We start from the raw sequence: 24,816 nt of genomic DNA, 5'->3' as shown, positions 1-24,816 counted from the left end.
TTTAAAATCTTTTTCTCTCATTCTAATAATACACTTAGAGATGATTGGTAATAAAAACTCTCTTCAAGGCTTCTGCCTTTCCCCGCTCAAAATGGAGATCAAAGAAGCATGCTGTGAGGGTCAGTCCAAACGAAAAGACTTCCAGCAGCAAAGCATGTGGTATGACAGAAAATAATGACAATTATGATGTTCAAAGGAATTGCAGAGAAATCGCACAGTAAAACTTCTTTATTGTGCTTTTCAAGGGCTGGATGTTTTTACTTTATTATGTGAGGAAGGGTTAGATTACAGACCTAAAGCAACATGAAGGCAGAATTTCTTCTGTGACAGGAAGTAGGCTTCAGTCAAGACTTTGGAGGTTCGATTTATTTTGGTTTCTCTGGTTCTAAATCACACTTCACTGTATTAACTGAAAATCTTGGTCTCTCTGGAAGCAGAGCTCAATCTAGGTAAGGAAAGGTGAGTGCTGGTTAGGCATGTATGTGGGTCTTATACACATGTTCATGGTCTTAGACCTCATTAGAAATAGAGCTGCATTTTCTTTCATTCTAATCGTGACTAATGAGAGAAACAATCCTGAACAAATAAGACATATAAATTTTGCTAAGAGGGAAGAGAACTTGTTCTTTTGTAAATTTGACTCTTAAAATTTTGGTTCTTGGTTTATTGATCATTTTCATTACAACACGAAAGAATTGCAGGAAGAGTTATTTAAGATCATGTTCAGGAGTCAAAAATTCTTCAAGCCAAAACTCCAGTTTCTGCCAAGTAACTTTTTTGAGGAAAATGCTCCATTAAACTAAAGAAAATTATCTTCCCTCATCACCATACTTCAAAGAATACTGACTTCAGTTTAAGGATTTTGAAGAAATATTATAAAATTGAAGAAATTTTATAATAAAATTATAAACCAATTATAATTTTAAAAGGAATTACCTAAGATTACTGTCTGATATATATGTATGTATATATGTATATATATGCATATATATGAGAAAAACTGGACATATATATATATGAATGAAAAACTAAACATAGTGTATCTTCTTATAGTCTGCCTTCCATGTTTTTGTATACCATCTTCAAAATGACTTGGAGGAAGTGAAATGAAAGCTATATTCACACACAGGCATTTATGTGAATGTTTATAGTGGCTTTTTAATAGCGGCTTCAAACTGGAAACCTTCCAATGTCTCTTAGCTGGAGAATGGGCAAACAGACGGGGGCACCGCTGTACGGCGGAATACTATTCATCCACCAAGAGGAAACAATTATGGCTGCATTTGGCAACATGAACGAATCTGAAAAGCACTATACTTTAGTGAAAGAAGTCAGACTCCAAACGCTACATTATGTGTGATACTTTTTGTATATTCTTATAAAGTAAAACCATATGGACAGAAAAGGTATCAAGGGTGGTTAAGGGATTGGTTTCACTGCAAAAGGAAATGGGGCCATTTTTTCAAGATGGTGATCTGTTCTGGACTGTCTTGGCAATCCGCATGCTTGTGTCAAAGCTCGCATGGGCAAGTCCTCCCAGATGCTAATCACACCTCACTAAGAACAGTCACTCGTGACATTCATTATTCTCTTATCTTCACAAACATTAAAAATGTCCCTGTTCCTTTAACTTTGTAATTTGCCAGATGGGAAAAATAAAAGGATATTTTCTCTTTTTAACTAAAATGAAATGTCAACGCTTTGGTGATGATTTTAAAATTCTAAAACCTTTTCTTCCCCCCCAAATTCTAGATGGAAGCTATATCCACGGATGCTCCGGAATGTTGCGGAAGTAGACCTGTCGACTTCAGTTTTGGGGCAGAGGGTCAGCATGCCAATATGCGCTGGGGCTACGGCCATGCAGCGCATGGCTCATGAGGACGGGGAGCTCGCAACCGTGAGAGGTAGGAAGGGAGTCCTCCCCAAAGGCACAGAAGAGGACTAACATTTAGTGACTTCTTTCTCTGTATGCATCAAGGAAACACGTCCTTGGATATTTTTACGCTCACAGAAATTAAGATCATGGACGCTGCCATCCAAATACCTGTTCTTGCCTATTCTGCTCCTCTGTGACGCTGGGCAAGGTATTCTTGGTGCTTCAGTTTGATCAGCTATAAAGTGGGCATAAAGATAGTACTCACCTCCCTCAGTTACTATTAGGATTAAATGAGTTCGCGCATATAAATTTAGTACTTAAAATAGTGCCTTGCAGGCAGAATGGCGGTTCAACAGCTTTTAGTTATATTATGTGTATTAATATCTGCATATCAGAAAATGGAGGTTTGAGAAATTGACTCCCCCATGGTCATACAGCTAGGTAGTGGCAAAGATGGATTCAATTTTATGGCTACCTTATTTCAAAACCCTTCCTACTTTCCCAAACCATGTGATTCTCACAAGGAAACAGCAAATGTAGTGACCTGATTGGTTGAGTTTTCTGTCACGGTCTGGGACAACGGTTCTCTTTTACGAATGGGCTATATTCCCAATAGAGTATTCTAACTGCCTTAGGAGACAGAGAGATGAGAAATTCAAATATGATGTAAATAAATTTCTTATTAGGGCTAATTTATTAGCTTCCTAGTCCCCTAGCAAATATGAATATTTGAAAAGGTATGCACAGTTGATAAATCTCCCCACTCTGCTTTAGAAACTCATAGAAAAGTTAGTGATGAATTCTATCTGACTTCTTTTGATGCTAAGCAGGGCAGGAAATTCAGGCCCAAAGAACAGGAATTAAATACTATTTTAAAGCCTTTTAGTTCCATTATACCACAGATCTTAAGGATTTACTTCTCTTCTTGAAATGTCTGCCACAGAATTCTGCCTGGGATATCAGCATGACACAGGTCATCCTGGACAGACCTAGGTTAGAGTCTAGAACTTTTTAAATTCTAGGACCACACACAGAGAAGTGGTCTTGGATCCCCAGCCATTTGTCTATGGTAATCCTGAAATATGGGAAGGGAGAAGGGGGGGAAAGAGAAGGAAACTGATATCTTTCCATGTACAGTTGGGGTAAAAGAGGCCTTCCCAAACATTCTATAGATAACAGTCAACAAATCAACACAAACCCCAGAAATTTCCATGATGTCAAAGTTCTACAAAAATTGAAAAGACAATGGCAAGCAAAACAAATTGAAAAACTCTGAGGCGGCAAAGCATTAATGACCTTTTCGTGTGAGGAGCCCTTATACTTGAATAATGAAATACCATGAACCCCAAATAGATGAAAAGATGTAAGTAAGAAAAGATGAATAGAAAATTCATCAATGGGGCACCTGGGTGGCTCCGTGGGTTAAAGCCTCTGCCTTCGACTCAGGTCATGATCTCAGGGTCCTGGGATCAAGCCCAGCATCGGGCTCTCTGCTCAGCAGGGAGCTTGCTTCCCCTCTCTCACTGCCTGCCTACTTGTGATCTCTCTCTCTCTAATAAATAAATAAAACCTTAAAAAAAAGAAAGAAAATTCATAAATGGACTCATGAAAATGGCCAATAAAAACATGAAAATTAGGGGCACCTGGGTGGCTCAGTGGCTTAAAACCCCTACCTTCAGCTCAGGTCTTGATCTCAGGGTCCTCGGATCGAGTCCCACATCAGGCTCTCTGCTCAGTGGGGAGCCTGCTTCCTCTTCTCTCTGTCTGCCTTTCTGCCTACTTGCGATCTCTGTCAAATAAATAAATTTCAAAAAAGATTTTTAAAACAGAAAATTATTCATTTCCCTAGCTACCAAATAAACATAAGTTATAAGTATATATTTTATTTTCTGAATATCAAGTTATTATTTTCAGATTAGACTGTGAGGAGGGTGGAAGGAAAATGTGCATTTTCAAATATCCCTAGGAAGAGCATAGAGTGGAATTGTATCTCTAGAAAATCACTGACACTTGTTTATCAAAGCTTTGAAAGTGTGAATTCCATGTGATGCTCTAACTGCTCTTCTAGGAATTCCAAGAAAAAAATTATGACTTTGAAGAGTGACATCTCTGCAGGGATTCTCATTCCTTTGTTGTTTTTAATAGGAGAAAAATTAGAAAAAAATAAACCCACCCAAATGTCCCGTAATCGGAGGTTGGTTGTCAAAAACAGGGTATGTTAGAAATGGGGTACATTTTTGTAATGATATCAGAGAAGGAGTGTATTGATATGGAAAGATGTTGCAGTACCATTTTTAAAAAGAGGTTACAAACCATGGTAAGGCCCTAAAATACATTTATTTATTAAGGCAAAGAATGCAGACTACATTTTATATGTGTTTATTGATGAGTGATGGGATTACTCTTGACTTTCTATTCTTCTTCTTCTGGGTCCATATTTAGAAATTTCCCTTTGAACTATTTTGTAAGATAGGAACAATAAAAACTAAGCAAAAGATGGATAAGGGACCATGAGGAGAATGGCAGTGAGGGAGAGGAAATAAAAGAAGAAAATAAACAGAGCTCACTTGGTTCGACAACAACCACCAATCCTGGAGATTCCAAATATATGTATATATCCCTTTATGTGATACCTGACAAGTGTCCCTATGTTCATTCTGTGGGCAAAGAGCTAGAGCTCCAGAGAAGGCAGTTTTCTTGATGAGTAAATGACAGGACTTACTCTCCACCTCCCTTGTGATGGTTCCAAGATCAGAGCTCCCTATTTTTGGTGGGGATGGGATGAAAGAAAAATGAGAAGAAAACTCATTTAGAAACATTAATTTGCTGGGCACCTGGGTGGCTCAGTGGGTTAAAGCCTCTGTCTTCAGCTCAGGTCATGATCCCAGGACCCCGGGATAGAGCCCTGCATCAGGCTCTCTGCTCAGCAGGAAGCCTGCTTGCCTTCCTCTCTCTCTGCCTGCCTCTCTGCCTACTTGTGATCTCTGTCAAATAAAAAAGAAAAGAAAGAAAGAAACACTAATTTGATGGCCTAGATAGGACTATTTTGTGCAACATTATTTCCTCGTAGTACTAAGCAGGGGGCATTCTTAAGTAAGTACTTATTGGAGTCTTTCTTTAGATTAATTTATCAAACACTTACAAAGCAAATACTATGTTCCAGGTGCTATTCTAAGCACCGTATTACAAATATTAAAACACTGAATCCTCTGGGCAGCCCAAGGAAGCAGTACTATAGTAAGCCCATTTGACACACGGGAAACTCAAGGCACCCAGCAGATGAATAACTTGCCCGGGATCCCACAACTCATATGTGACAGAAGCAGAATTCAGACCTGGGCAATCTGGCTCCAGAATCTTTGCTCCGAACCATCTTGTGCTGCTTTCCATTTCCAGAAAATCCCATACATGTCATGAGGGGAAGCCCATTTATCTGTCAATTACAGTCCCCTAAAAGTAATTGATTTGTTGCTGTAGGTGCATGCAAAGCAGCCCTGGTACTCCCCCTAACCCCCACAGGAGAGCTGGATACAGGATCAGTATTGGGACAGGGTTGAACAGTAAGAACGCAGAGGGTGTGATGACCCTGAGGACACAGAGGAACTGGTGATGGAAGGTCGCACACAATGTCCTTAAGGATCTGAGACTGGATCAGGTTCCTGTGAGGGCGTTATATCCAAATTCGTGGTAGAAACCTCCTTTAAGGATTTCAACATTCCTTAAGTTTTTTTCTATGGTCCAATTACCATGGGTGGATGGATGGTCTATTTAATGTTTAGATTAACCCTGAAAGCTGATGGTGATCAGTCCATGACCCGCCTTGGTTGGTATATTTTGGTTGTGGGATGGATATGTTCTTTGGAAGGAAAGAAGGCATGTGTGCCAGGAACAGATGCTGTTGGTGCTCAGGATATATCCCTCTGTTACTTATGATTTCTATCAGAACCTGCAGATTTTTGCCTGACACTTTCTCTTGCAATAGGAGCAGACAAATAGGAAGGTTAGGCATTACGTGGCCATTAACATACCTTTTGTTGACTGCCTTCCCCTCCCTCTCTCACTTTTCAACTCACCTTGTGATTATTTCTAAATAAAATACTTGTACTCCTATCTTTGTGTCATTGTTGGCTTCTGGAAGAATGGAAACAATGTGAGGGCCGCTCAAATCCCCAGGAAATGGTCAGGCTTGAATAATTAGAATGGGCATCCAGAAAGTTCTGGAAGTTGCCACAGTACCACAATCTTACCCTCTCAGTTGGCTCTCCAGACTTCACAGAACCTGGCTTCAAGGGTCTTTTGGACTTTTTCTTTCCCCACCACTTGGGGGCCTGTTCCCAGTGTGAACTGGGCTCGAGAAGAGAGCTTTTTTCTTACACGGCTTTGTGGTTGAAGAGTGACTAATGGAACTACTCTTTCTTCATTCTCAAAATGGCTGTAAATGTAAGGTTGCCAAATAAAATATGGAGCCAATTACATGTGAATTTCAGGTAAACAACAAATCCTTTGTAGCTGGGTCATCCTATGTGTTTATTTACTATATCTGGCAAACTTAGTTGAATAAGAACTCTTACTTCTAGGTGGTCCTTTGAGAATCACATGAGAATAATGCTGGGAAAAACTTCCCCAAATGGGGTGCACTTTTTATTTGGCCCCAGGGTCCCCCAAATTTCTTCCACATATTAAAAAAAACCGACTTTCAGAAAAGTACACTCTATTTGCACTTTAACGGTTGTGAAAGTCGCCCTTTTCACTTTGCTAAAGGTATTTTTGTTTTAAGCTTTAATGCAGGGACCTCAAAAATGGCTTTGAGGGTCAGACTGGTAACATAAATATCCAGAGAGAGATGAAGTTAAGAAAACAACAGTGCAGGCTCAGTGGTGGAGACGGTGGCGGGGCGGGGGGGGGGGGGGCGGGTGATTGCAGGTTCCCCGGAAGGGGGCAGCTGCATTTCAGTGCTAGCTAACTACCACCCGCCGAGGGAATGAGGATGTGGGGATCGCCAGATATCCCAACATTTCAAGAGAAGCCAGAAGCCTTGATTTTTATGTGTAATCTCCTGGTATTTAAATGTTGGCAAATAAATCAAAAATTCTCTAAAACACTGTTTGAGGCAATAACGTGTGGGCCAAAGCAAATACTTTTGTGGGCTACAAGTGTCCCCTGGGCTGTCAGGCTGGGACACCTGATTTATGTGGAAATTCACCACTAACTAGTTTCGCTTCTGTGGCAGGTCATTTTCACTCTCTAGGAGGATTACGTTTCCTCACTGATAAAGTCAGCTGCTTAAGCACGATCAGTGTTTGCTTACCATGTCCCAAGGAGGTCAGGGCTCTCGGGAAAGTTAGGTGCGTCACTGAGCACAGAGGTGCTCCTGTGGTGTGCTGGGGTTCGACAGGACAGATAGGATGGTTCTTTTTTTTTTTTTTTTTTTTTTTAAGATTTTTATTTTATTTATTTGACAGAGAGAGATCACAGGTAGGCAGAGAGGCTGGCAGAGAGAGAGAGAGAGGGAAGCAGGCTCCCTGCCGAGCAGAGAGCCCTATGGGGAACTCGATCCCAGGACCCTGAGATCATGACCTGAGCTGAAGGCAGCGGCTTAACCCACTGAGCCACCCAGGCGCCCCAGGATGGTTCTTTAAAGAAAGGATTCTGCTAATGAAGGCAAGCACGAAGATCAAATCTCCACTATAAGAAAACGTCAGAAACCAAAACAGGGAAATTCCCAAAAGGAAGATGATCTTAATTGTTTTTTGGCGGGGGGGGGGGGATGGTGGTGGTGGTCAGCGTATAAATAAATGATTCTGTCCCCATTTAAGATTCCGTTAAATGAGAAAGCATTCAAGGTAGACAACTGCCCTTCTGAGAGCCCACCCTTTCCTCTATCCCCTGCCTTCCATGCCAGCCCCAGAGAGCGTAAATGGTGGAATGAGCATTTGTACGCCTTTGATTTTCATTTCTCATAGCTGCATGCTGGGGATAGAGGAAAACCAGCAGCCATATTTATTGCTGGATCTTGCTGAAAATACAAATAGATGTTTGAGAGATGCCACGCAAATTAACTGTTGTGAACAATGATGATAGCCCATTTAGTTGGCTATCAATGTGTGCCAGGCAATTTGCATTCATTAATTCATCTATGTCTTACTGATCGTAAAATGTGAGTCCAAAGCCCTAAGGATCTTTTTCCAATTCCTGTGCTTGTGGAAACTGAGGCTTGCAGAGGATAAATACTTTCTTCTGGGTTATTAATCACTTGTGCAGTGCTGCTTATAAGATCCTGGTCAGGGACTGATATTTCCAAGTATCATTAACTGCAGCAAGAACCCTAAGGCAATTCTATGTTATAGTCTTGGAATATTAACTGCAAACATTCTGTGTTTTTACAGTTTTATCCCTTAGTTTTGAGAGGATGGAAAAGCCACAGAATATGAAACTCATTAGGAAATACGAGCCTTGAGCAAAATTCAGAAGCATTAAATAAAAAGGCTTGAATTTTAAACAAAAATTAGAACTCCTAAAAGTTAGGGTGCCTCGGTGACTCAGTCACTTAAGCCTCTGACTCTTGATTTTAGATCAGTTCATGATCTTGGGGTCATGGGATTGAGCCCCCATCAAGCCCTATGTTGGGCTCTGTGCTCAGCTGGGAGTCTGCTTGAGATTCTCTCTCCCTCCCCTACTCCCCTTCCCTGCTTGTGTTCTCTTTTTCTCTCTAAAATAAATAAATCTTAAAAAAAAATAACAAAAACAATTCCTAAAATTCTTTTAAGATGAAAAGAAACTGGGGGTCTGGGTGTCTCAGTCGGTTAGGCATCTGCCTTCCACTCAGGTCATGATCCCAGGGTCCTGGGGTGGAGTCCTTCCTCAGGCTCCCTGCTCAGTGGGGAATCTGCTTCTCCCTCTGTCTCTCTTCCCAGCTTGTTCTCTCTCTCTATAGCAAAAATGAATAAATAAAATCTTAAAAAAAACGATGGAAACTAACAGAGAAGCACTGAGTGGAGAGCAGTTTGCCATGCACTGTGTTATGAATAAGACATTTATTGCACTAGATGATTTAGTTAACGTTTTAATAATTGACAACTCTTATAATATTTACAAAGCCATACAAATGTCTCTACTTATAATGGTGCATCCATTTGAAACCTTATTGGATTTTTTTTTTGTTAAGTTTTATTCTTCTTATGAGCTTCCAGGATGACCACAGAATCATGTCTCCACATACTCCGCGTAGTAAAGGAAATATCAATGATATGCATAAACCCTTGTGCCATGTAAAGCAGATAGTCTCCTGAGGCGAGATTTCCATCTCACAAGAGAAATAAAGCATCTCTGACTTCTCAAAGAGTAAATAAAATGCTTAATAGACCACGGAGGCTTTTAGGACATGATCATGGAACTCTCTCCAGTGTTAGGCACTGTGGCTGTAATGAAATTAAATTTCAGCCTTCATGGAATGATAGGAAAAATCAAGAGGAAGGAGAGGAGAAGGAGAGGAGATTGTTAATTCATCCCTTTGCTTCTGGCTGTTATGTGCGCAAGTGCCACATGAGGGAGTGCCGGGACCTCAAATAGAGAAAAACTAAAACCCGCCTAACGCGTTCCAGGAATGCTCAGCATATTAGCAAATTCTTAGTAAACTGTCAAAAAAAAAAAAAAAAAAAAAAAGATTTTAAAAGAAATTCCTGCCCCTGGATGCAATTAGAGGCTACCACACAGGATTTGATGGGCCATAAAACCATTAAATCTAAACACGTTCTTTTTGAGCCTAAAAGGCCAGAACATTCCAAAGTGAAGTTTTGGGACTCAGCTGTGACTTGACCACCTATTAAGCTGCAGGTGGAACAGATTGCAGAGTAACACAAAGAGCCATACAGACCCCAAAGCACTGAATTAGGGTGTAGTTGAGAGCTTTAGCTGTTGAATTTTCTGGATTTTCCGAGATTAAGTGATCGACCTTAACATTGAGTGAAAGACCATTCAGCAAGAAAAATTGTCATTTCCTTTGCTCCAGACCCAAATGATGTATTTTTGAAGGCTTTATTGATTTATATATTTATGTGTTGTACTAGGTGACCGAGTAGGTATACATTTCAGCATACCGATGAGGAAAATATCCCCATTATTCTCAATTTTACCTAAACCCAGGAAAAGCAGGAGATTTACTTTAAATGAAACTTTTACTTTTTCTGAAATGAGTGCCTTTTATGCACCAGATGCTGGACTTTACACTCCTATCATTAATCCTCACAAAAGATCTGTGAGGTAATTATCATTTATCATTCTCCTCATTTGACAATGGAAGACAAGGGCGCCCTTGACCAAAGTCTAGGGCTGGTCCATGATCAAGATGGGGTGTGAACCAAGATACATTTCACTCCAGAGTCTGATTCAGTTATTTGTCTTCATCCATTATTTTAGCCATTTTTACTGAGAAAAAATAAAACAAAATTAAGGAGGAAAAAGAAGAAAGGACAGTTCACTGAAACTTTGTCCAAATTACATCATTAAATATTTGGCAGGGAATACCTCTTGGTTTCATTGTAGTAAAAAAAAGAATCGATTCTCACCTTTGTTTTCGACCTATTTCAGCTCAACTTTATGTTTTGGACGTATTTTTCCAGCAATTAAAATTCAGTAGACACACCCTCTGCATACACAATTCACACACAGTACATATGCATACACACACACATACACATACACATATACATATATACACATACACATATATTAAAGGATTATGGACCTTCTTTGTATATATGCATAGATAAATATAAAGATGGGCCATTTATATCCAGAAAAATTTCGAAAAAAAATGGTAGATTCAGTGTTGAAATCACTTTGCGCTAAGACCAACTTCATCAATCAAAAACAACTAGTAAAAAAGTAGGCTCTTACTACATTGAAGACCAGCACTGAATGGTACAATTTCTAGTATCTCACACCAGAATTTAAGCTCCTGGGGCAATTTTCTGGAGAGCATGAGATTTCTCCTTCTCCAGTGATTAGTGTGCCTGATGACATTAAAGCATGACAGTGAGAAGTCAGAGACTCCCTGGGGTGTCCTGACACCCAGACTGTTACACTTTGCGAGGTTGATTGAGGTCAAGGGCGAGCTTGATCTTCCTCGAACCCATCATAATAGGCATCTGACTCTGGTGTGGTCTCCATGCGATCCTGCCAGTTATGCCAGGACCTGACAACTTAATAAGATGACAGAATAATAACCTGGGGATCATTACAGTAAAACTGATGTTTAATTCTAACCCAGAGTTCTGTCCCAGAAACAAAGCAGATGCTAGAAAGGGAGGACACAGATGTCACGAGGACTGTTTCTTGCAGATCTTTCCATACAATCAAAAACAGCTCTCCAAGGGAGTGGCTGTGTGATCCCTCAAGGTTAAACTGCTCCTGATTCAGACAATGGGCCATCCTGAAAGCACTGGAAAGATGAACTCCGGTTTCCTTGCCTTTCTTGGCAGTGTTGAGATTGCTTCGGTTCTTTAAATCATAAATTAAGATTTGTTTGACCACATCTAAGTATTTCACACAAAATTATAGTGGAAATTTCACATTATTTTTCCAAGTAATTGCAAGAGTAATTTTAGACACGCAGACAATAACATTCACTGCCTCTTTCGTAAGCCTGTGAATGGCAGTTCCTGTGCGAAGAAAGGATGACACAGCCGGTGGATGTTAGAGTGCCTGTTCATGCAAACACCCTAGTGGGTCAGATGCTGAGTTTTGAACCACACAACTACTTGGTACTTTGTCATTGCATATTTTCCCCATTGCACAATGACTTCCTGTGCAGAGGACAGAATGCATTTTCTCCACAAAATTTTCAGCACAGCTGTCTTGGTGACTAAGTTTTGCAGGAGCTTTGTAAACAAATGCACCTAAAAATAACTTTAGACGCTTTCATCATGTTACCCCTTTTTCCTTTAAACAAACAATTTCGGAAATTTAACTCACCTTTCCTATAAAAGAGAACTATTTTCAAAGAAATAATTTGGGCTCCAGTACCACATTGCTTAATCGTTCTGCTCTAATCTGGGAATATGATTTGATCTACACGAATTAATGCTTCAAATAATAGACATTTTACTTCCACTGATAAGCCACGAATTTTTATTTTCCTCTGTTGTGGTGGTTGTGGTAGCTGTGGATGAGTATCATTCTAGGTGTATGATCCTTCTCCCTCTTGTCAAGCCTGGCATGATAAACTTCAGTTTTATTTGGTGATACATCTCCTTTATATGTGTGAGAATGTTGGGTTGGACGTTAAAACATTTGGAAGCAGTAAATCATGCTGCCTCAGCCTTGAGAAACTTCTGTCTCATCTTCTGCCATTTTACTTTTATTTTGTTGTTTATTTTTTCTTCTAACTTAAACTCTAGGAAGCTGGGCAAATTCTAGATAAGCAAGGTTATAAAACACATCTGTTAATGGTGAAATGTGCCTAGGGGCTGGCTGTTACGATAATGTGATTTAATTCCTTGACTTTAAAACGAGCAAGGGATGATGCATGAGAAAATGTGGCACATTGACCACACCCTCCTCCGAGGGACACCAGTGCAGAGGACAGACAGATGCCATGGCAGAAGGCGGCTGGCACTGGCAAGCTGGGAGCCAGTCGCTCCCGACCCTGCCATTCCTGGTCAGTTTCCTCTAAGGTCCTGGTTTTAGAGTACAAGAACTTGGGCAAGCAGGCTGAGTGTCCCCTACAGTTTAAGTTCACAGTCGTTTCCTGTCTTCTCTCCTGTACATCCAGACTACCTAGATCAGAAATAAATGTTTCCATTAAGACTTGATGGAAAATGAGACGCTGCCAACATCTAGAGGCGTGATGGCCTTCCTTAGCGATTTCTTAGCGGATTCTGCCCATTACTGCTGTTTCGCAAAGCTGTTGACCTGTTCTAGCCCAGCTGAATCATTGTACACTAGAGGTCAGGATTTGTATCCACTGCAGAGGTGGTTGCTTTTATATCTAAGATGACTTGATGTCAACCTCAGTGGTTGATAACAGTTTCCATAGCATACAAAATTGAATTAACTCTACTGAATGGCAGTTTGGGGAGGTAGAACCACACTGGATCTGATGCCAGATTATTGCAGACCCTTGTAGACCCTACCTAGACCATGTGATTTAACGCTAATAAAAAACTTTGTTGTGGGTGCATCCCAAGATAGTTTTGATTCTGTTAAACAGAATGCACCAGTATTTTCCATACTAGCCCATAGTCCATTCTGGGGTGTGTGGGAGGGACAGTATTGTGGGTAATAGTAAACAATAATATTAAACTCATTTATTTCTGTATTATTATACTCGGAGTTTTATTGCAAATAAAGTAGAGAAACAACAACAACAAAAAAAAGTAGTGAGAATTTTAAAATTTTTCTCCCAGGTATTATTGTTGATGGCTGACTAAGCAAATGTTGATAGCCCCTCAGATCTGCTCTGCAGACCCTCCTTGGAAATCTGCAGACAGATAAGGGGTAGAAGTAGGAGGTAGGGAAAGGCATGTTTTGGTTGCACCTCTTAGATATTTGCTGTTGTCTTCTCCCTGGCTTTTCAAAGGAATGTATACCCAGGAATGCAGGAATTATCTCCTTTGATATTCTTTTCCTGTATCAGCCCTCTGACAGAGTTCCTTGGCCTGGAGAAGATTCCTCTCCATTTTGAGAGCTTTCTTGCTTAAGGTAGTGAGCATTTGATGCTATCTCTACAAAGAGGAATGGGTGTCTTGATCAAAACCAATGCAGGGAAAAGCTGGGTATAGAGAAGATTATGAGGAATGATAAGAAACCCAGGTCCTTGGCAAAATTCTGAATTTATAAGACTATCTAGGACTTCTTCTTCCAAATGGCGTTAGGCATTTTCCAACTTACCTCTTTACAATTACGTGGTTTCAGAATTTACACGGAAAATGTTCACAAACCTTGCCTCAGTGGACTGTCCAGCTAGGAAATGGACAAGAGAGCAGCTGTGGTTATAGATATTTTGCAGATAAAATGTGCCTCATAGATGACAAGGCTGGGACAGTAGCTCAAACCTTCTGACTCTCGATCCATTATATCGCGTTATCTTTTCAAGGATGTATATTATCACCTGTTATCATTTCTAGGGCTTTAATGTCCACAACCTTACTTGTGTCTCTTTCAGTGATATGTGTGTACATGTATCTCATCTGCATTTTTTATAGCGATGGCATAATGTATGACTGGTGTCCCTAAATAAAGAAGAAAAAAAAAAGTCTGAATACACCTAGAACACTAAAAGTTTAAGAGTTTTGTTTTAAAGATTATTTATTTATTTATTTATTTAAGAGAGTCCAGAGGGAAAGGAAGCAGCAGACTCCCCACTGAGCTGGGAGCCCACTGCCAGGGCTTGATCCCTGGACCCTGAGATCAACACCTGAGCTGAACGCAGACACAAAACTGACTGGGCAATCGGGGCATCTCTTAGGTGTTTATTTTTGAAAATATAGCTTAGGGATGATAAAAGAGGGAGGGAGTGAAAATAAGAAAATAGAGTTTTGGGATGTCCTAGGGGATCAGTGTTTACTTGATGGTGCTGGATACTTTATCTCTAGAATAAGCTGATTATAATGAAAGCCAAGATTTTTAGAATTTGATTGATGTTAGGGGCAAGAAACTGGGCCTTGTCTTCACTACCTCAGATGGGATCCCCCTTTTGCTAAGAGTTGTGAAAAGACAGCACGCACCAGAGTCTAATGTTACACCATGCAAGTAGACCACTGTCCCTTTAAAATGAAATCTGACAGTTGCTGCTTTTGAGAGTTGGAGGTCAGTTTCATTGTGAAAAAAGAATAGGGAGAGAAAAGGGACTTCAGAAGCATTTGTGCTTTCAAGCACTAGAGTAGGATGACCCTACTTAGAGTTTCTTAACAAAGTCTAACTATGCCAAGTGATTTATAAAATTAAAATCTTGCAAGTTTTGTCCCCAAAAGAGTAATGTGAGCTAGAAGGGTATTCTGTTTATTTCTCAGGCAAAAATGACATTTGAAATATTTAGCGATCATTACAACAAAGAATTGAACCAATTAGAAGAGATGATCAGATGCTCATTTCTAGTGTTCTAACAGCATCCTGAATGCCCCCCCCCCCCAGCTCTGTCAGGCATTAACTTTCAAATTCCTGGCCAGTAGGGGGTGGGCAGGGATTCCTTGAGGAGAGAAGGAAGTGATGCCACATTGAAGGGACTTAAGAAGGATGGTCATTTACTTCAGAGCTATGGCTATTTACCGATTGGAATGGAAGTGTGTCAGTATTTTAACAGACAAATTTGGATCATCTCTTTGAATGGTCCTTATAAAATCCCAGCGTCCCTCATCTCATTCTGACAGAAAGCTGTGTTGAAAATCATGACTGTAATTCCTCAATAATTTGCCTTTCTTACAGCACATAATCACAAGTGAAGGGGATCACAGATCCAAGGAGCCTCAAGCCTTCTAAGTTTTGCTCCCTTTCTCTCCTGGAAATAATACCTTAGCCTCAACTCAGACTATGTCAGCACAGACTCTGATATGCTCCTTCCATCCAGGAGACTCTCTTGGAGTAAATTCGTTAGATCACCAAGCATTTATTAAATGCCTACCACTGGTGGCATTGGTAACTCAGACTTTTGAAGGTCTTTGACTCAAATTTTCAGCCCCATATGATTTAATCATTGAACAATAAACCTTGAGCACCAATAACATGAGCAACCATTAGTACCAGAGCCAGGAGATTCAGGAAGTAGAGGCCATGAGCTGGCCTTGATTTTCTCTGGACATGCCTACTCAGGGGAAGTGGGCAAAATGATTGTGAAGGTTGACACCTCCTGCAAGAATGATAGCTTAAGGATTTTAGTGGTCTTTGTGGAGTGTCTGTAGGTGTTTCTCTTGATTACAAGGAGATCCTTTTTTTCTTTTTTTTAAATTTATTTTGACAGAAAGAGAGAGATCACAAGTAGACAGAGAGGCAGGCAGAGGGGAGGAGGAAGCAGTCTCTCGGCCAAGCAGGGAGCCCTATGCAGGTCTCCATCCCAGGACTCTGAGATCATGATCTGAGCTGAAGGCAGAGGCTTAACCCACTGAGCCACCCAGGTACCCCACAAGATCTTTTTGAGCATTTTTGATCCTTCTTGACAGAACAGCTGTTCATCTACATGGTGTGTCCTAACATTTGGTGGTCCTCTTGGTTGAACCCCTTTGTGTAGCCACACCCTGTACAGGTGATACGTAGCAGGTCCTACCCATTGGTTTGCCTTCCCAGAGTTATTGGTATAATGGCATCCTTGAGGGATGTGGCAAACCTACTACCTTTGGGTGTCATGGCCCTGAAGGACTGAGGAGTGCATTTATCTATGCTTCATACCAGGGAGTCTGGTGGGCATCTGAACATTCCAGAAAGATCACTTGCCTTGGAGGAGTGGTCAGGCATGCTGGGTTTTCATTCCACTCAGTTTTCCATCTCTGTGGGAACTTACGTCACATCCTCTTCAGGACATGTTTTCTTTATGATAAATTGATGGTTAGGGGATCCTGACCCAATCAGTGTTCCTTCCAAACAGTAGTAGATGACCTGGAGTTATTGTCCCTGATTTAAGTCTTAATGAAAATCGGGCAATGGTCTAGATGTTCATATGTGTTATTATTGAATAAAATATTATTTAATAAAAATTTATTATTTAATAAAATAAATAAAATTGTTTAATAAAATTTAATTTGGGTTTTTATTATTTTTTAAAATATTATTTTATTTTATTTTATTTATTTGAGAATGAGAGAGAGCATAAACAGGGAGCAGGGTCAGAGGGAGAGGGAGAAGCAGTCTCTCTGCTGAGCAGGGAGCCCAATGCAGGACTCGGTCCCAGGACCTTGGGACCATATCCAGAACCAAAGGCAAATGCCCAACCAACTGAGCCACCCAGTGTCCCAAAATACAGGTTTTTAGGCATGATTTTGCAACTCATGAATCTCTTGAGAGAATTCTCAAAGGCCCACTCAGAGGGGACAGATTAGTGATCCCTGGACAAGATCATCTCTGGTTTGTGTCTTCTTTATCTGAACTGTCACCTGAACAACAGGGATATTTTCTAATATATCTTAAAAGGCATAGGTGAAGTCACATTTATCAAAAACAAATCCATTTATTACCATGTGAACTTAGAAATTTACTATAAAGTGAAACCACTACTATTGAAATTTCAAATCGTGGTATGGGGACTGGCTGCATCAGTCCCCCCCAGAAACTGGGTGGAAAGGCAAATTCTCAGGGTGCGTCTCAGACTAAATCAGAAATTCTGGGGGGATGTTTGCACACTGTGTTTTCACAAGTGCTCCTGGCTTAGTCCCCCAAAGCCTGAGAAGCATGGAAGTATCTTAGCTTCTCAATGTAGTGTCTTGAACAGTACATCACGGTATTCTCAACATCACCCAGTGAGGGTCACTTGGACAACTGGTTTTAATTCCATTTGATATATGTCAGGCACACAGCTAAGTTGAATGATTCAGGGTCATATAATCCGTTTTATATATTTATTATTGTCTCTTGCCATATTTGGTATTTGACATATAAACATTGTATCAGTTCATCCTCCATTAAAGCTGACCCCAATTTTACTGCCTTTCACCTATTTTTAGTGAAAAGCCTATCACCCTTGTTCTTTCAAGTTCTCTAAGACATTCGGGTAGGTGAGTTTATTAAATTAATTATTTTTCACTTTCACTGAGCTCATTTTTTGATATCTTGCACAAAAAGTTCCCCACAGTGAGGACACTGCTGTCTATTTGGAATGTTTAGCATATGTATTTTATAAAATTTTAAAATGCAACAGAAATGATAGAATGCACCTGGAACAAAATTTTTAAAGATAACGTTTAATTTTAAACATTAAAAAGGAAGAAAAAAATCAAACTCACTGTAATTCTCTGACTAATCATTAGCAATCAGTTTGTTTAGGTTTATATACCAAGCATCATTGTTGTACAAATGTGGAATTATGCTGTAGGTGTCATTTTGTAGACTTTGGTTTTTTAAAATATATCTTGAAAATCTTTCTGTGTCCACCAATAATATTATTCTTTTATAACTGTAATAGTCGGAAACAGAGTATGTACGTGTACAGAGAGAGAGAGAGAGAGAGAGAGAAAGAGAGGTGAGGGTGGGGGGATTGATTTGGGGAAGTGGTTCATGCAGGGACTGGCAAGTCCTAAATTTAAAGAGTAGGGGCGCCTGGGTGGCTCAGTCGGTTGGGCGTCTGCCTTCAGCTCCAGTCATGATCCCAGGATCCTGGGATCAAATCCCCACATCACTTCTCCCTCTGTCTGCCACTCTCCCTGCTTGTGCTCTCTCCCTTTCTCTTTCTCTGACAAATCAACAAATTAAATCTTTTAAAAAAAAATCTAAAGGATAAGCTGGCAGGTTGGAGACCTAGGGAAGAGCTGATATGGTTTGAGTCTGAAGGGAATCTGCTTACTAATCCTCAGGGAAGACCCTCAGTTGGTTGAATGAGTCCTATTCACATTACAAAGAGCAATCTGCCTTACTCAAAACCTACTTATTTAGATGTTAATCTCTTTTATAGAATACCTTCAGAACAATAACCTGCATATTCCAGCAAATTTTGGGAACAATTGCCTAGGCAAGTTGATGCACAAAATTAATGATCACAAAAGTAATATCTTTAATGGGTGTGTTTCTTTCATTTTATATATGAATTAAAGTATATGCAATCCCCTAAATCTGGAGATTCAGGTTGTTCCAATTTTTTCATACTTACACACAGCAGGTCTTCATCTATTTGGCTCATTTTTGTCTCCCAGATCAATGCAGAGTGTAGAAGGAATGTAAATTTCCAACTTTTTAAAGAATTGACTTCTTACTGCCTAATTGCCCTTGTAGATGTCTCTGCCCCTTGAATTACAACCTGAAGGCTTTGGAGTGGGGGAAATGCCAGGCTTGTCTTCATCTTTTTTCTTCCACAGCCTGCAGGTCACTGGGAACTGGAATGATGCTGAGTTCCTGGTCCACCTCCTCAATTGAAGAAGTGGCAGATGCCAGTCCTGAGGCCCTTCGCTGGCTACAACTTTACATCTACAAGGACCGGGAGGTCACCAAGCAGCTAGTGCAGCGGGCGGAGCGGAAGGGCTACAAGGCCATATTTTTGACAGTGGACACTCCTTATCTGGGGAACCGCTTTGACGATGTGCGTAATAGGTTTAAGCTGCCACCTCAACTCAGGTAACTATGGGTCTCTGATCACTGGGCCCCTGAGCTGGTCTTCTAATTCTCTTCCCTCTTGTCATGTACCAGCTCCAAAGGGATTTTCCCCCCAGTTTCCACATGGGTGCCATAGGGAATTAGACCTTCACAAAACATGGGTCCGGAAGTATGGTTGGCAGGGATCTTGCTGAGGAATGATAGGCTCTGGGTTCTAGAGGTAAGTGCATTTCTTTGCCTGTTGAAATCAAAGAGCCACCACAATTATTTTTAATTGTATTTGGAACAACCGTGTCTAGGAAGATTTAAAAAAACTAAAAGAATGGAGACAAAAAAAAGCCACATATTTGATCCCCTATCTCCTACTTCTTTCAGCAATATTCCGCTTTCACCATGGTTCATCCATGGGTCAGAATTCATTCATTCACTCATTCACTCACTTATCTTGGTGTATCTAATAATGCCAAATGGAACTGTGATGCTTTTGTCAGGTCATTAAGCCTGTACATTAACAAGGAATTGTCCTTTTTCCTGTAATATTTTAAGACTAGAATTATCTTGTGTCAAAACTAGGAACTCATGGAGTTTACTGAGAAAGACCTTCACTTCCCTATTTTTTTCGCCTCTCTTTTTGTCTTCTCCCAGGTCCCCTCAAAAAAAAAAAAAAAAAACAAACAAACCCTTTTGAGTTTTTTCATATCAGTATTTGACTAATAACTTTCAGGGATAAAACTATTTGAATAAGAGTCAAGATCTTAGTTTTAATGAAGGACATTCTGATGACGGGATTTCAAAGCATCCATCAGAATGTGTGAAATGATAAAGGTTACCTTCCTTGGATCCTGGATCTCATTTTACAAAGGGCCATTGCTTACTCTGTCTATATAAAAAAAGATCCAAAAGATTTCAAAACCAAATCAGCATTCCATAGAAGGGAAAGAAGGTGGTTAGAAAGTAGGAATTCCACAGATATTATAGAATGACATGTATTTCAACCACCGCATAAGTCCATATACAGTCTTATCTGAGTATCATAGATTGACGATATGCTCTGTGGTGTATACACCTGCTTGAGTATAAACTATTGTGCATGAAATCTTGCCCTTGAACCATATATAAATTAGCCGTGAGAGGCGACCTCTGGGATACTTCCAGGTGGGTTTTGGATATTATTTGTGTATATGGTACCTTTAGTAATCCAATGACAAAAGAGAAAGCACTCTCCTTGACAGAGCTGTCAATCACCCCGTTCCATGATCCCAGACACTGGGTTACCCAAACACTCTTGTCTTTCTCAGAGAAGAGGAGCATAAACAAAAGTCCTGACATATTCCTACTTCTTGCCAAATTCACCAGAACTAGATGGCTTCAAATTTCCCTAATATGAAATCTGTATTCACCTTATTTCTCTACTTTGGTAACTTACTTATTAAACTTTCTAAAATAATTAGTTTCTCACTATTCACACTTCTGACAGGAAACATTCCTCATGATTTCCCCTTTGGACATTAGAAAGAGAATTTGCTATTCCTTTTCCTCCTCTCCCTACTACGGCTACTGACAACAACAATAACAAAGAATATGGTAGGGTTTTTTTTTTTGTGTGTGTGGCTTAAAAAGCACTTTCTTGTTCTGGATAACAAAACGTGTTTCACGGTGGTATCTACTCAGACAGGGGAGATGACACGGTTGTTAATGAATTCTAGCTCATATCACTTGCTTCTCCGGTGCCAGGTCACTCAGTCAGGAGCTGGAAGGTTGGTCTGCTTTTTCCCCCTTTTCCTTTGCTCCTGGGCTCCAGCCCAGATGACGAGAAGGACCATGAGACAAAGACCCTTTTCAGCTGTCGATGTGCTCAGGAGTGGCCATGACTCCCCAGCTTGTCACATCTCCCATCTGAAGATGATCAAATAATGAGCAAACATCCAGGTTACGGGGAACACAGGAAACACCCCACGGCCTGGTGCCCCGGGCCCCTGGAGTGCACAGTGGCCCTGTTTGTCCTTGTGGGCTTCAGGGCAGGCCAGTGCCCTCTGGTCCCCTCCTCAGCAGCCCATATTCAGCAGCCGAGGGCAGAGAGCACTAATGGGAGACCCAGGCTTCCGCTTGAGGCGACATACAACCAAAAAGCTCATGCGTTACAGCCTGATATGAAATCAGGTTTTTTTCCGCAACTGACCTGACTCATAGAAGGTGAAGCCGGGCTTTTCAGAAGTGAGGTTTGGCAGGCGGGAGAGGCAGGAAATCCAGAGAAGAATGAGTCTGTGAAGCCGTGGCTCCTTCCAGCCCTAGCTACTTCCTCTGCCTGGAAGGAGGGGGGCGGGGAGGGGGGCGAAGTGGGGGAGGGTCCTGACTCTCAGCGTCCGGGACCAGCCAGAGTTCAGGAGTTCGGTAGTGTCTGCTTGGTCTATATGCAAAACACATGTATGTGTGCATTATGAATGGCACAGAGGTTCCTGTAACTGAGGGGGAGTAAGGGGAATTCTCATCTGTTCTTGCAAGAAGCAAGGAATGAGGCTGGTTCCCGAGACTGCTTTTCTCAGACTTTGAGGGAAGGGCCTTTTTCCTCTCTCTCACTACCCCAGGGAGATGGTTCATTTACCCTGGGTAAAGATTTGGGTCCTTCGTGGAGTACCAGGGCAGCTGAAAGGGGAAAAAAGACATTTCCAGTCATTGACTAAGATAAATCACTAAGGTAAATCACGACACCTGCCCTTTCAGTGATCAGGTGATCATGGCACTATAAGCCCTGAAATGATTCATTAATCATGACAGCCAGAACAGATCATGCTGAAAAAGATAGGATGGACATTGTCTTCCCAGGGTTCTGGTGATAAAAGTGGCCTGTGGAGCTTTCCATGAACAGGCACCCTCACTTCCATCCACTCTTCCCAGCTGCATGGGCTGGTCTATTGTCCTTTCAACAGGTCAGGCTTGCTGGTGTCCAAGAGCCTCAGAACTGACTCCTCCCTCTGCCTTTCATGCCTTTCCTCCAATCCATGCACAACTGACTTCCTCCCTTCCTTTACGCTTTGACATCAAGGATGGATCTACGTGTCTTTCTAAGGGGAAACCAATGTGAGTGGTAGAGATCAGAATAGAGATACAATATGGGTGGGGACCCTGGGCAGGGGCTCCGGGGAGAGAAAGGTTTGTGAAGGAGAACTGGGTACATGGGCCAACAGCCTCTAAATTGTTTGGTTTAGGAAAACATTCACAATATAACTGTGTTAAACAAAATAGTGACCTCTCAAAGACATTTAGGTCCTAATCCCTGGAACCGATGAATATGTTATTTTACATGGCAAAACTGGCTTTGCGTGTGATTAAGTTAAGGGCCTTGAGATGGGAAGATTGTCCTGGATTATCCCAGTAGGCTTAATGTAATTAAAAGGGTCCTTAGACAAGGGAAGCAGGAGTGTCAAGAGCCAGAGGAGATATGATGATGGAAGCAGAAGTTGGAGGGATATTATCAGGAGTCAGGGCATGTAGGAAAAGGCAAGCTGGAAAAGGCAAGGAAATGGATTTTCCCCTAGAGCCTGTGGAAGGAAAAAGAGTTTCAACACCCTGAGCTTAATCCAGGGAGATACATTTCGTACTTTTGACCTCCAGAACTGTAGTATAATAAATCTGTATCATTTTAAAGCCCTCATCTGTGTCATTTTAAAGGTTGTGGTCATTTGTTATAGTGGAAACAGGAAACAAATAAAGTCACAATGTTCCTCTAATTTCCTTTACAAGGTAGCTTCTCAATGAGAGCTGGTCTGATTATGATATTTAAATGTTCAAATTCAGCCTCTACCAGTTCACATCCTCCTGTTCTGCTCTAGTTTTTTTTCTTTATTTTATATAACCCTTACGTTCTAACATGTTCCATAGTTATTTATATTTATTGTTTATTTTCTGTCTCCCCCTGCTAGAATGTCAACCCTAGGTGGCCAGGTTATTATTTTTTTTTTATTGTTTTGCCTACCGGTATATCCTAACAATCCAAAACACTGGCGCATAGTAGGTGCTCAAGAAGTAATGTTGAATCAATCGATAAAAATGTACCAGATCATGTGAAATTTATCCAATAAAACATGATTGCTAAAACATTAATCAAGATTTTGAGCTCAAACTTAAAATCCATGCCCTGACCATTTCTTCTAATAGTCCAGCACATTGAGGAAGAAATTAGCAGGGCTATGTGCTCAATATAAGTGTTTCCTAATCAGCATTAAAGACTAGTGGCCCATGCACCAATTTCTGTACGTATTATGAATCTCTCTCTCATATTGTGTTGATGTCATGGGCTCTACTGGTTAATGTTTTATATTTTCTTTCACATTATGGAGATGCATAGCTTTGTCTTTAATGTCTTCTCATCCATACTTAGAGCAAATAACATATATTTGTCAATAATATTATCATTAGAGTTACTATTCGTTATTCAATGATGTTTCACTTTCTTTAGTAGTTGTTACTATTCTTATGAGGCTAACTTGACTAAAAGTTAAAATAATTTCTATATAGATTAAAAAGTATATTTGGGAGCCATTCAGGGCACAATGAGTCCCTTACAAAGCCAGTTCTTTTCCTTGCCTTTGGGTCATGAAACAGCTCAGGATTTGGAGCATTAAGTTCCAAGTCATTGTGTTAATATTTTGATGTTGCTCTTTTCCTTCCCCAAGAAATGGAATACTTCGGTTATCAACAGCTACTTTACGTGTTTCTTGTGTAGGTGTCATAATTCGCATAAAAATAGTATTCATGGAGGTTTCCTTCAGAAGCCCTGGTAAAACACTCCATCATGGGTCTCTGTCAAGATATCTGAAAACTTTCTCTTGGTTTCTGGCTTTGAACGACGTTTTAGAGTAACAACAAGGCTTCATTGTGCACTGAAATTTCTGTAAGGCAACATTCATTCAAGTGTTGATCTGCATTTCACCATCCAAGAATAACAACAGTTATTTATATAATTTTATCCATGTTTCTGTTTTTTCCTATCCATTTCGCCCCTCCACCCCGCCCCTGCTGAAACACTGTAGCTTGTTTGGGATGGGGGTGGGGTGCTATGCAGAGTATATACACATACAGATGTTTTTCTTCCCCCTGCCACCAGTCTTGCTATGAGCTAGACAGACCGAACCTTTTTCTTATTCACAATATTATTTAAAAGTTTGGAATTTAATATCACTTAATACCATTTCTAGGTAATAGAATAGGTCTTCATAATAAGAATGTGTTTATTGACCAAAAGCGTACTGTAATTCAAATTAAGACAACCACAGAATACCAAAGGCTGTGATAAAATGTACAACCCTAAATGGTTTGATAAAAAGAAATGCCCAAATATTTCAGCTAAAATCCAAACCAAAGCTCCATAAGTGGGTGGGGACCAGTATGACTTTCATGAAATTAGAATTTTCTTAGAATTATCTTTAATGGCCACACGAGTCAATGAAACTATAGGACAAACTCTTCAATCCTTATTGAGAAAACTTTGCAAATGACTTGAGTAGAATTTGGTGGGAAGTGAATTTTCATGCCCTTATGATAATATATGCCACTTGAGGTACACAACCAGCTATTCCAGCTGAAAGTATGTTAAAAACACTAAACCTAGTTTGTATTAAAATAAGTCTTTTAAAAAATAAAAATAATGTGCTTATGTACTTCTAGGTTTATGTAAAAATTGTTATAATCATTGCTCCAAAATCCTTTATATGTTC

The 24,816-nt window shown here is 40.4% G+C and overlaps 1 protein-coding gene across 1 annotated transcript in view; it reads left to right on the top strand.

The window, feature by feature from the left end:
- The window catches only part of HAO1 (hydroxyacid oxidase 1), a 49,623-nt gene that overhangs the window by 4,342 nt on the left and 20,465 nt on the right, over positions 1 to 24,816 (top strand). The window contains exons 2-3 of the mRNA XM_059133972.1: positions 1,753 to 1,904; positions 18,868 to 19,123. Of these exons, the coding sequence (XP_058989955.1) occupies positions 1,753 to 1,904; positions 18,868 to 19,123 (408 nt within the window). The remainder of the gene's footprint in view (positions 1 to 1,752; positions 1,905 to 18,867; positions 19,124 to 24,816) is intronic.

The sequence above is a fragment of the Mustela lutreola genome, chromosome 9 (assembly GCF_030435805.1).
Source record: "Mustela lutreola isolate mMusLut2 chromosome 9, mMusLut2.pri, whole genome shotgun sequence".
Classification (NCBI taxonomy): Eukaryota; Metazoa; Chordata; class Mammalia; order Carnivora; family Mustelidae; genus Mustela; species Mustela lutreola.
This window is presented reverse-complemented; position numbering and strand designations above follow the sequence as displayed.